The 12,501-nt window shown below is 41.0% G+C and overlaps 1 protein-coding gene and 1 pseudogene across 3 annotated transcripts in view; both read right to left on the bottom strand.

Moving 5' to 3' along the window:
- LOC122230701 overlaps nt 1-2,979 on the bottom strand; it is a 31,900-nt pseudogene extending 28,921 nt beyond the window's left edge.
- Nucleotides 2,980-11,122: 8,143 nt separating this feature from the next.
- Nucleotides 11,123-12,501, bottom strand: part of LOC102953378 (UDP-glucuronosyltransferase 3A2-like) — a 43,821-nt gene continuing 42,442 nt past the window's right edge. For all 3 annotated transcript variants that reach the window (XM_042996558.1, XM_042996569.1, XM_042996564.1), the window contains one exon: nt 11,123-11,399. In XM_042996558.1, coding sequence (XP_042852492.1) covers nt 11,123-11,399 — 277 coding nt within the window. The remainder of the gene's footprint in view (nt 11,400-12,501) is intronic.

The following is a 12,501-nucleotide window of genomic DNA, read 5'->3' as shown; positions in this document are numbered from 1 at the left end:
ATTTTAAATATACCCAGTTAATTATATGCCAATATTACTTCAATAGAATGGTTTAAATAATGAAGACAAGCAACTTCAGGCTGTGGCCACAAGAAAGTGACAGGACCATATTGACATTTCTACTGTATTTTCTTAATATAACATTGTCAAATTGCCTAACATAAGTGTGTACAGTGTCCTCTTGGTTTTGGGGGTTGAGTCTCGTGGTTCATCACTTACATACAGCACCCAGTATACTCATCCCAACAAGTGCCATCCTCAACTTCACAGACTTAAAAAAACCTGACCAAATATATATTAAAATGTTTTCTTTTAGACGTTGGACACCATGTAGCACAGGACATTCATGGCCAGCTGGAGAAAACTTCCAAGATACATCTCATGGAGGAGGTACCCACACCTGGCCTGGCCATCTCCCTGAGTGGAGCACTGCAGATTAGGGAAAGGACATGGCACCTAGAATCCACAGACCAGAGTACCAGAATACCAAAAGAGAGCTATAGGTAGAGAAAGCTTGGGGTTGGAGTCTTCCTGACAACGGTTCAGTGCAAATATGTGAGGAAACTACCCAAGGCACAATAAAGAATGAAATAGAGTAATACCCAGAGATTATACAGAGTCTTTTCGAACCACTACTCAGCCTTGATAGTTAATGAAGATCTAAAGGAGAGTTGCACAATCAGCTAGATAAAGGTGCATTTTGATCTAATTCCTGTAACTTTCTCTCAATTGATTCTAAAATTCAGAGAGAGAAGTGTTTGTATTTTATTAAACTTTATAAACCCCAGCAATAAGAAATTGACCTCACCTTGCTAACAGCAGACTAAGATCCTGGGTTTTTAGCTCCCAGAGGCAGGGTGATCACTACTGGATAGATAAAAGGAGGAGCCCATGAGCCAAATCAAAAGACTGAATTCCAAGAAAGGATTTCCTTAATTAGCTGCTGATCTGCTCTCCTACCTCCTTACCCAAAGAAAGAAGAACCTAACTGGCTGAAAGAGGTAGAACTGTCTGGTCACAACAATGTCCCTCCAGGCAGAACTTCATTTAAGTATGAACAAGCTCCTCAGAATTAATGATGTAACTGCACAGTCCCCCCAGAATAAAGAAGATCTGTCACTTGGGGAATATCTACCTGATAGACAGAGGTACAGCAAGCTATCTTACGAAAAGGAAAAGAGTCAGAACTTCAGACAATTAAGTCCTCTGTAGGCTAGCATCTTATACTTGTGGGTACAGTTATGTTTGGAACAGTACTACATCTAAGCATTAAAAACACTTCCTACTTCAGTTTTCTAAGGTCATTTATTTATTAAAGTTGTAAATAAAAACCCTATAGAGAAGTTATCCAAGCAGGTAGTTAACATAGGTTCAAAAGTTTTAATACTGAGTATTGAACAGGTCAACAAAAATAATCCAATCATGTGTTTCCTTCTTTGCAAATCTCTAAGTCTATTGCTAAAGAGAAATATATATATTCCATTTCAAAATCTCTGAATTTCCAGTGGATGGTAAAATATCAAGAAACTCTGGACTATTAAAACTTGAAAACAAGAATAAAACTGAGGGAATCCATGAGTCCCCTGGATGGAACTGAGTGTATTATACTTAGCAAAATAAGTCAGAAAAAGACAGTTATCATATGATTTCACTCATATGAGGAATTTGAGAAATACAGCAGATGAACATAGAAGAGGGGAAGGAAGATAAAAACAGAGAGAAAGGCAAACTATGAGACACACTTAAATACAGAGAACAAACTGAGGGTTGCCAGAGGGGTGGTAGGTGGGGAGATGAGTTAAATGGATGATGGGCATTAAGGAGGGCACTTTTTGGATTGAGCACTGGCTGTCATACCTTAGAAATGAATTACTGGGTTCTATTCCTGAAGCCAAGACCACACCGTATGTTAACTAACTTGAAAGGAAGAAAGAAAGGAAGGAAGGAAGGAAGGAAGGAAGGAAGGAAGGAAGGAAGGAAGGAAGGAAGGATGGAAGGAAGGAAGGAAGGAAGGAAAGAAGGAATGGATGCATGAGAAAAGGCTTCCTGCAGAGACAGCCATTCCTGAAGGTGTTGGTGAGCCCAGTGCATTCTGGGGCAGAGGAGGGGACAGGGCAGATCCCCTAGCCTGTCAGAATGGATCCAAAAAAGTCTTTAGGAAACTCCATCTTCTGAAACCTTCCTCCTAATAAATTTTCCTGTTCCCTTTCTGTTCCCTTTGGGACAAAATAAAGGCATTACAACTGGGTTCACACAAAATTAACTGCTTCACAGTCCTTCAACACCTTCCAGCAGTAAGGGCAAAAGAGAGAGGGGCACCAAGAACTTGATTGTCCAGGGCCCCCTCCACTGCCCAGGCAGTTCTCCAGGTTTCCCATTAATGAAACATGCCCAGTTAGTGCTGCTGCCCCCAGGAGCCCCTGTCCTTAGCCTCCAAGAGCCTGAAACTGACTTCACTTTCCACTTTCTACTGTCCCACACTTTGAGCATGTGCCTCTGAAAGTCCCTGCCATGCCCTGTGGTGGGCAGCTCATGATTTCTAGCTCAGCACTGGATCTACATTCTGGCCCCAGGAATGCAGAATGTGAAGCAGCTCCAGAGCAAATACAAAGAGAGGAAAGGAAACTGCTGGTAGCCCAAAACTAACTTCCCCATCCCAGCAGTAGGGATCCCATTCTACCGCACAGACCTCTCACGCCTCTCCCTCCTCTGGCTTGGGACCCTAGCCCTCTCTAGAACACCACATGGAATGATCCTCTGACCTAAGGCTGTGACTGAGCCCTGGCACAGGGGCCTGGGATGGGCCCCTTTCTGATTCTCCAGCTAAGCACTCACCCAGTGCAAAAGCAGTCAGGATTTTCGCAGCCTCAGAGAGCAGGAACCCAGGCAGAAAGAAGCCAGCTAGCAGTAGCGCCTGCTGCCCCACCATGCTCGCTCCTGTCCCAGCTGCAGATTCCAGCCTGGTGCCCAGAGCCCTATGCTCTGTGCCTCTGTGTCCTGCACAGTGACCTGTGTGCGTGCCCTGGGACACACGCTGCCCTGGCTGCCAAGGAAATGCGCTGGCAGGCAGCTTGGGAAGAGGTGAGAGGTGGATCCTGCCTGCCTTCTCTTCTGTTTGTCACTTCTGGCCCCTCTGCTCCGCCTCCTGGGTGCTTGCTCCACAGGCTATTAGGTCCTCACCCTCCCTAAGCTAAGGCAGCAGGAAGGAGGGGTTAGTGAGCTCTCCTTAACCCCTCTCTGTCCCTGGAATCACCACACTCTCCCCAGAGAAGATCCTCTGAACCAGGAATGATAGAGACCTTAGGATGTCACTTCCAAGTGAGCTCCACCTCCAGGTGACTCAGACCCTTCTCCGTTTTAGTGACCTTTCCCCAAATGTTCGCACCTCCTAACTGCACTATTGACCTCATACTGTCATCCCCGTGCCCCATTTCTCCAGGTACCTGCTTAAAATCTCCGCGAGTCTTCAATCTCAAGATCCCAGAAGCTGATTCCAAGAAGAAAATGACCTACACTTATTGCTCAGGGAGTGTCTTTGGAAAGTACCTACTGGTGAAAGTGCTAGTATCCCCTACGTGTTAAATACCCCTGGAGGGCCAGGTCTTGACCTGAAGGACTGAACCTCTAAGGCTAAGTCTGTAATTCTGAATGGGCATGACAAAATAGGACTCGGTAGTGGGCACCAAGAAGTTCTATTCTTCTAAGTGTTTGAAATTTCTCATTAGAAACGTGTTAAAACTCTCCCAACCTATTACTCCACTTTCCCCTCATACTATATGATTACATGCATGCACATTCACAGTTTTCATCTGTTCAGGTAGCATATGTTCCCAGTGAAAACATTAATCTGCATTAGGGAGACACCATTTAATATTAATGTAATCACATTACTTTGTCTACAATCCTTATTTCAATCCCTCCAGTTGTGCACACAGTATCCTATGTTGTGACAGGAATTCTCTGGTGCAGGAGCCAATTCAGGATCACACATTGCATTTAGTTATCATGTGTATTTCATCTCCTTTAGTAAGGACTGGTTTCTCAACCCTTCTTTTTCTTTCATGTGATTGATATTTTAAGAGTACAAGCTGGGGCGCCTAGGTGGCTCAGTCGGTTAAGCATCCAACTTCAGCTCAGGTCACGATCTCACGGTCCGCGAGTTCGAGCCCCGCGTCAGGCTCTGGGCTGATGGCTCAGAGCCTGGAGCCTGCTTCCCATTCTGTGTCTCCCTCTCTCTCTGCCCCTCCCCCGTTCATGCTCTGTCTCTGTCTCAAAAATAAATAAACGTTAAAAAAAAATAATAATTTTAAAAGAGTACAAGCTGTTTATTTTCTATGATGGATCCCCAGTTGGGTTTGTTTGATGTTTTCTCAGAATACTTCAGGTTACTAGGGAGTTTGGTGGGAATACTACAAATGTGGTGTTGATTCCATCTCAGTGAATCTCAATGCGAAGCACATGATATTATTAGATGGTCCAATCATTAGAGATGATAACTCTATCCCTTATTTAAGGTGGTGTTCATCAAGATTCTTGACTGTAAAGCTGCTATTTTTTTTACCCTATAATTAGGAAATCGGATTTGGGTAGACATTTTGAAACTGTGTAAATATTTTGTTCCTATCAAATTTCACTCACTCATTTTTATCAACTGTTTTGTTTCTTACTTAAAGCAATTGTAGCTGTCATGGTGGCCAATTAGTGAGTTTTAACTGCACTTTTTTTTGTTTTTTTTGTTTTTCCATGTGGCATTGTATTGTTACAAAACCTTTTCCTTTGTCCCTATCCACCTATCATCTATCTATTTTCTATCTGTGTCAATCTATTATCGTTATTTATTCATCTCTCTGTATTTATTCAGTGGGGTATTATCTCTTCCTGTTATCATGTATTGGGTTGCTGCTGTTGAAACTCAACCATTTTGGAGCTTTTCCTTTCTTTCTGGCACACAATTTCCAGACTCCACTCGAACTTTTTTTGTTTCTGTCTTCAAATCTTCCATTTCTCAAAGACACCTAATGGTATTTTAAAAAGTAGGTGTGGTTTGCAGAAGTGCTCATTGCTAATGAAGCACTGTTGTTCATAAATCCTTTTCAGTGGACAGTTATGAAATATATAGATACAGGATGGATATAAATATTACATATCTATATCACCATGTTTACATATAATTTGTGGGAAACTGTGAATCCATACTGATAATACCTTCAATTCCAGCACCACCACAGAGGTGATTTTCATCTCCTCCATTTCCACATTAGTAACTCCCCTTCTAAATTTAAGAAATCTACTTTCAAAATCCTTGGTATATTTACACATCTGCTCAATCATACTGAAAAAATGTTACCATGTACTAATCCATGAACTGTGAATATCAGTTCTACCCAATAGACTACTCAAAAAATAGATTAGACTAAAAGTAGATTTTTGCAGTTCATTTTTTTCTTTAGATTGATGAGACATATATTCAAAGTACTGTGTTCAAAATGCAATTGTGTTCCCTCATTTTTTTGGTACAGTGCAATTGTTACACATTTGAAAATATTTTGAATTCATTTGTTTCTGTTTGTATTCTATTTTAGAGTTTTCTCCTCCATTTTTTGTTATAAATAGAACTTTGTTATGAAAAATAATAACATGCCTACAAGGACCAAACTATGTAAACACAGAAATCTACAGACATGCCATTTGTTTCCTTGACCTTCACGCTATTCAAAAACAACTTTATAGATAATCTATCACATGATTCTGATTTTTCATCCCTCTGCTTCTTTTTGCAACAGCATGTAGATATAATTATATTTTTATTCTCTCCCTTTTTCTCTTTACTTAAAAATAAAAGTGAGCTTACTATATTGTCTTTAGACTATGTTCTTTTACTTAACAGATTAGAATTCAATCCACATTAGTTTAAAATTGTCTTGTTCATTGTGGTTTATAGGTATCTATGATCCCACTGTGTCCTTGTAACAAGCTTCCTTCCTCAATTTTGACAGACTTTTAAAATGTTAGGACTAGTAGTCATCTCACTGTGATGAAAATTATGAATACACTTATCCCACTTTTTTAATGGTATTTTTCTACTTGTGGTAATTTAGCTGTGTAAAAACATTTTACTATTGTCAAATTAAACTAGTTAACTTTTCTTTGTTGCTTCAGAATATTTAAGTCATATAAAAGATCATTCCGTACACAGGGATCAAGGTCATTCCATAGTAATTCCATACACACACCTTATTTTTAGACTCAGTATGTTGTCATTTATTTATATTAAATATCTAATGTATTTAGAGTTTACTTTTAGATATGGTGTGAGATATGGATCAAATATTGTCTCTCTTCTAAAAGATTATCCTGTCATCTCAGCATTATTTGTTTGAACCACCATGCCATGTGCTATAAGCACAAGATAAACGGAACCCAGTCCCTGATCGTTAGGGTGTTATAGTTTCTAAATTGAGAGACATACATGTTAACAAGTAATTTCAACATATTAGGAAGAATGCTTCAAAAGAAGATATACAAGGAGCTCTGTTGTGAGGGTCAAAGTCAAGTGCAGCCACACTAATGTGAACATAATAAAGTTTGGTAGGAAGAACATGTAGAAGCTTTTTGTCCCAACAAGAGCAGAATGGCATTTCTGAGAGAGGACACAGTGTGGTCACTGATACAGAAGTACAGCACAGCACAATGTGTTGGGGTGGGTGTGACAAAGATTCCCTCCTTCACCAAATTTAGTCAGGATCCTCTGAATCCTCTTCTAGACTAGGGTTCCACCCTGGCCTGCTGCCCTGCCCTTGGTCTGCTGAACCCACTTTCAGCTTAGAATCTGCATCTTCCAAAATGCCCAGCATGATGCCTGTTGACAAATATGAAAGCAGTCAGTGTTGGCTGAATCAAATTGTTGAACTGGGTAAAATGCATTCATCTTAAGGACATTCACAATATGAAATCCGCTTTTCAGAAATAGCTAGTTCCTTGAGCTAAGTAGAAAGAAGTTTGCTTAAGACAACAAGTAATTCCATTTACCTCCTTTTGCATAGATAATTGGTTGACACTTAAACAAGTAATCATCTCACAGTGCCTGCAAGATGTGTTTATCACAATGTGATAAACCAAACAACAGAAGATTGACATGGGGGAAAATCACATCCATAGAGTATTTAGTGTAGCTAGGCAAACAAAGAATCAATACGTGATCATGGTTAGTGGTAATGGTAGAAACATGTCAGTGAAAGAATCACTACATAGTGAAAAGAAACATAAATGACAGATTGAACTTCATTTTGACATTCTAACACATACCTCCAAATGTATGCATTTTATATGTAGATCCTTCATGTGTGTCATGTTCCATGCCCATTAGATGTCAACAAATTAAATATTTTGCCTGTTTTTATCATTTCTGAATGTGTTATTTTATAATTACAGAGAGACTACAGGTCTCACACACAAAATAAATTTGGATTAGGTCTGAGTATGTGAACTTGATTCCTTCCTTAGTCTGTTTACCATTAGTCCTCTGATTCTCTAAGAAGTAACTCCATTTCTTATACACACATTTCTCCTCCTTCATCAAAGTTGTACTAGTTCTATTATTCTAGAAATTAAAATGTATTTGCATTTCCAATTATATGTAATGCAACAATAATTGGTGAACACTACATTTTAAAGTACACAAGAGGAAGACACTTAAAAACACATCTCATACAAAGGTGCCTGGGTAGCTCAATCTGTTAAGCACTCAGGTCATGATCTCACAGTTGGTGGGATCGAGCCTCATCTCTTGTTCTGTGCTTCCAGCTTTGGATTCTCATCTCTGCCCCTCACCTGTGCTCTGTCTCTCTCTCAAAATGAATAAATAAACATCTTTAAAAAAACACATCTCACACATAGAGATTTTCAAATCAATTTTAAAGTGTAATTGTATGCAACAAACTGCATTCATTACATGGATACAACACAATGTCATTTCATTCACCTATTGATGGGCATGTAATTTTTCTTAATCTGGGGCCATTATAAATAAAGCTGTTATGAACATTTGTGTATAGACTTTCAAGTGGACATATGTTTTCATGAACTTAAGTAAATACCTACAAGTAATGCTGGGTCATGTGGCAAGTATATGCTTAACCGAGAAACTACAGAGAGATTTTCCTATGTGGCTGTACCATTTCACGTTCTCCTCAGCAATGGAACGGGTATGAGTTCCAGTAGCTCTGTCTTATTGCTCACTATTGATATGATCAGTTCTATTAATTTTAGCCGGCCTGGTAGATGTGTTGTGATATTGAGGTTTTATTTTGCATTTCTCTAAATGACTGCTGTATCCACTTTTTCATGTGATTATTGGCCATTTGCATATTTTCTTTTGTGAAGTGTCTGGTCAAGCTTTTTTTGTCCATGTTTGTACTGGTTGTAAGATTTGTTTGAATATTCTAGATACAAGTTCTCTGAGAAATGTGTTGCAATATTTTCTCCCAGTTTATGGCTTATACTTTTGTCTTCTTACGCATGTCTCTAGAAGAGTGAAGGTCGTTCATTTTGATAAAGTCCAATTTATCAAATGTCTTACTTTGCATACTGTATGGTATGCAGTAATAGTCAATGTTTTTCTGTGTGTGCCATTAAGTAAAAATCAAAGACCATTCAGATATCAGTTATTCCAGTAAAATTTGCTGAAGAGATTTGTCATAAATCAAGTAAACATGTCTGTGTGGGTCTATTTCCAAGTTTTCAAGATGCTCCTGGAATGGTAGCCAGACACAAACCACAGAGGGCTTGTATTACATGCAATGAGAGCCAGGAAAGGATCTTAACCAGGAAATGATGAGATCAGATGTCCATACTGTCAAGACCATGCCGACACAGTCCAGTGGAGAAGGTTTCAATGGATCCAGACTAGAGGCATCATCCCCACTCACGGCTTCCTTTGATCAGATGTGCTGGATGAAAGCAGAGCCCAGGAAGCAGCAGGCAGAGAGTTGGCATCACTGAGTTACAAGTGTTCAAAGATGATGATGTGGTAGGAATGGAAAAGGGAATCAGCATCTGAAATCCTGATCCTTATATCCGTTTGTTGATTATGAAGGTAAGAAATCTTGGCTTTTCTTTCTAATCACAACACAGAAAAAGCTTCAGGTCTGCCTTTCAAGGCACTATTGCCAAAGACAAATTTTAGAGATTTCATTCATAAAAATTACAGAAATAGGGGCACCTGAGTGACTCAATCGGTTGAGCATCTGACTCTTGATTTCAGCTCAGGTCATGATCTAACAATTCATGAAATCGAGCCCTAGGTTGGGCTCTGCACTGACAGCACACAGCCTGCTCAGGATTCTCTCTCCCCCTCTCTCTCTACCCCTCCCCTGCTCGCTCATATTCTCTCTCTCTCAAAATAAATAAATAAACACTTTTTTTAAAGAATTACAAAAATTAAACCTTGAATAACAGACACACACACACACACACACACACACACACACACATCGTCATGTGATGTGCTTGGGACTATAAGTGAGATCGTGCAGCATGAGAACTCACAGGACTCGGTAGACACCTGGCACCACTTCACATTCTACCCAGAAAATCCTATCCTGACCTTGGTAAGGATGGGCCTCTTTCCACATCTGCAAGAAGTATTGGTAGCAGCTGCTTCATCCTCTATTTGAATTATTTCAAGATGTGGGCACAACCCTAGAATTAAGCAGTCAAACTATGGTTTCTGCGACCATCCTGCATATCTACTATTTTCTTCACTGTGTTATAACCCACAAGATAGCACATATTTGAAACTTTAAAGGAGAAATATAATTCCATCTGTAAATGCAAAACAAATATCAGCACATAATCACTTGAAAGTAAAATATATTATAAAGGGAACCTACCAGAGTGGGAGCCTGATGTCTAGTAAAGAACATCAAAAAGTCAAAAAAAAAAAAAAATGGAGCAAAATCTACAGACAATAAGATGGAGCCACCACACCAGTCCTTATCAAAGAAGCAAACAAGAAAACAAAAGATAACCCTGGTGGTTAATACACTCTTTTTCTGGTGTATGTTGCTAGGAACTGAATGTAATTGCTATACATAGTGGGTTACTTCCTATTTATGCCACAGTAGGGTGGCAGAAAGATGTTTCCTAAATCAACAAAGTCCTGAGAATGGCCATGGTCACTGGACCTGGGCCCCAGGGCCTCACGCAGAGGTCTGGGATCTGACTTGAGGTCACCATGACTACATTTTTAAGAGTGAGAAATTGAGAAGGTAATTGTGACAAGTGAAAAACACAGCATCAGCTGTGGCCGAAAGGCAGGCTCCAGGTCTGAGAGCAAAGGAGGTGCTCTTCATAGGAGGGGACTCAGCACAGAGACCACAAGTGGAGTCCACGGAGGGTCACCCCTGCCTAACTGCAGGACAGACAGAGGTGAGGCTTCCTGAGCTTGGACGTGAGGTGAGAAGGAGACGCAAGAGGAAAGAGACCCAAACTGGAACAAGTGGCCAAGATCTTATGTCATGCCATAAAAAGTGAGGATAGAGAAAGATCAGAGAGAGAAAAGTGTCCAGAGAGCAACAGTGAAGTGAGCAGGGCCCTGTGTCTAGGGACATGGAATGGGGAGGAAAGCAGGGCTGTCGGATGAAGGCCTGGATCTGAGTGAGGAGGCCATTGATGAGGGGCAAGTCAAGAAGCCAAGATAAAATTCACAGACACAGAGAGTAGAATGGGGGTTGGCAGGAGCCTGTGGGGTCATGGAGGTGGGGACAGGGTTATGAGTATTTACTGTTTGATTATCATGGAGTTTGAATTTGGGATGATGAAAACAGTTCTGGAATGAATGGTAGTGAGGTTTGCATGATAACATCAATGTGCTTAATGCCAACAACTGTACACTTAATGGTTAAAATGGTAAATTTTACATAATATAAATTTTACCACAATTTTAAAAAAGATCCCAAGATTACTTCATAAGAATTTCTAAGCAGAGGCAGATTATAATGAGGAGATATTTGTGTTGCACCCTAAAGTGCCAATATGGGAAAGACACCAGCAGTGTCCTGTGTTTGTTGGAAGCCTTGTACAACCAGTGGGTCCTGAGACAACCATCAACATTATATCCCCATCAGGCCTTCTTCAGCTTCCTGGCCCCACACAGCCACCTGGTCACCATGCCCAGCAGCTTCCCGCAGAGCCACAGGGTGCCCAGGGTGACCACCAGCAGGAACAAGAAGACGTCCAGCAGGTACTGCTCATGCCACGGCTGCTGCAGGGCATGGGGCTTGAGGTGGGCTGCACCCCCTGTCTGGAGGATGTGGTCGATCCAGCCCACCAGCCTCTGGGCAGGGGTCAGGGGGTGGGAGCGCCTGATGATGCTGGCGGCCACCGCTGCTGACTTGTACCTGTTGGCAGACACAGAGGCAGGGCATTACTTCTGTGGTCTCAGAAGTCTTAGAGACCTTGTGTCACAAATGCTTTCCTCTGCATGCACAGAAGACTCATTTTCAAGGAAAAGTTGTTGGCCTGGCATTACCACCGTCCAGTTGGTCCCATTGAAAAGCTCAAACTAGCGTCTCCATGCGAAGATACATGATTAGTGCTAAAAGTGCTAAACTATAAAATAGGGACTAAGTTGTAAAGTCAAATCTCTACCCAGGAAGCTTATGGTTGATAAAGGGAAGAGTAGATATGAATATATGGGATGTAACATATAACCCACTCAGTATAGATGTCCTGGAGACCCTAATAAGTTATTCAGTTCATCCTGGTTATCAGATCATTGTGCTGGATGGGAATTTACCTAGGACATCATGGGCCCTTTTACTGATTCACTTAACATAAATTCATCCTTACTTTGTAGCAGGCCCTTTACTAGGCCCTGGGAATATGGGAACACAAGAGACACACTTGGCCATCTAGGAGAGCTTACTCTCTATAGTGTGAGGGACACACAATAAATTAAAACAGAAAGAAATGGGGATGGGGTAGTTGCTGATCCTGAGAAGCGATAAGAAGGAAAAATGAAATTATGATTGAAGGGAATGGGAGAAGAGTGCAGTTAGGACTGTTAGATAAAGACTGCCTCTCTGAGGAGAGGGCATTGGAGATTAGTCCGACTGTCATGAAGGTGCCAGTCCTGAGAGGAGAAGGAAGGATGTTTTAGAGAGCAACACTGACAAAGGGCCTGAGGCAGGAAACAGTGTGGCATATTGGGGGACTGAAAGGCAACCTTCTGCCTTAAGTAATTCAATTATAAGCACCCTTAAAATATAACACCTCTCAGAAACCCTATATAAGTAGGTCACAGTCCTACTTATAGTTGAGTAGAACTCGTTCTCAATATCTAACCTAAATGCCTAGTCTTGCTCTCAAAGGTAACAGGTCAGATGTTAGCGTCACATACATATTCCATGTCCTGGAAGTTCCAGCTGTTATTGCAAAAGTGTGCCACACAGCACCCTTCGTATTTGATGCCTTCATTCAGCCTAAGTGACCACAAGCCCA

The sequence above is a fragment of the Panthera tigris genome, chromosome A1, assembly GCF_018350195.1.
Source record: "Panthera tigris isolate Pti1 chromosome A1, P.tigris_Pti1_mat1.1, whole genome shotgun sequence".
Taxonomy (NCBI): Eukaryota; Metazoa; Chordata; class Mammalia; order Carnivora; family Felidae; genus Panthera; species Panthera tigris.
This window is presented reverse-complemented; position numbering and strand designations above follow the sequence as displayed.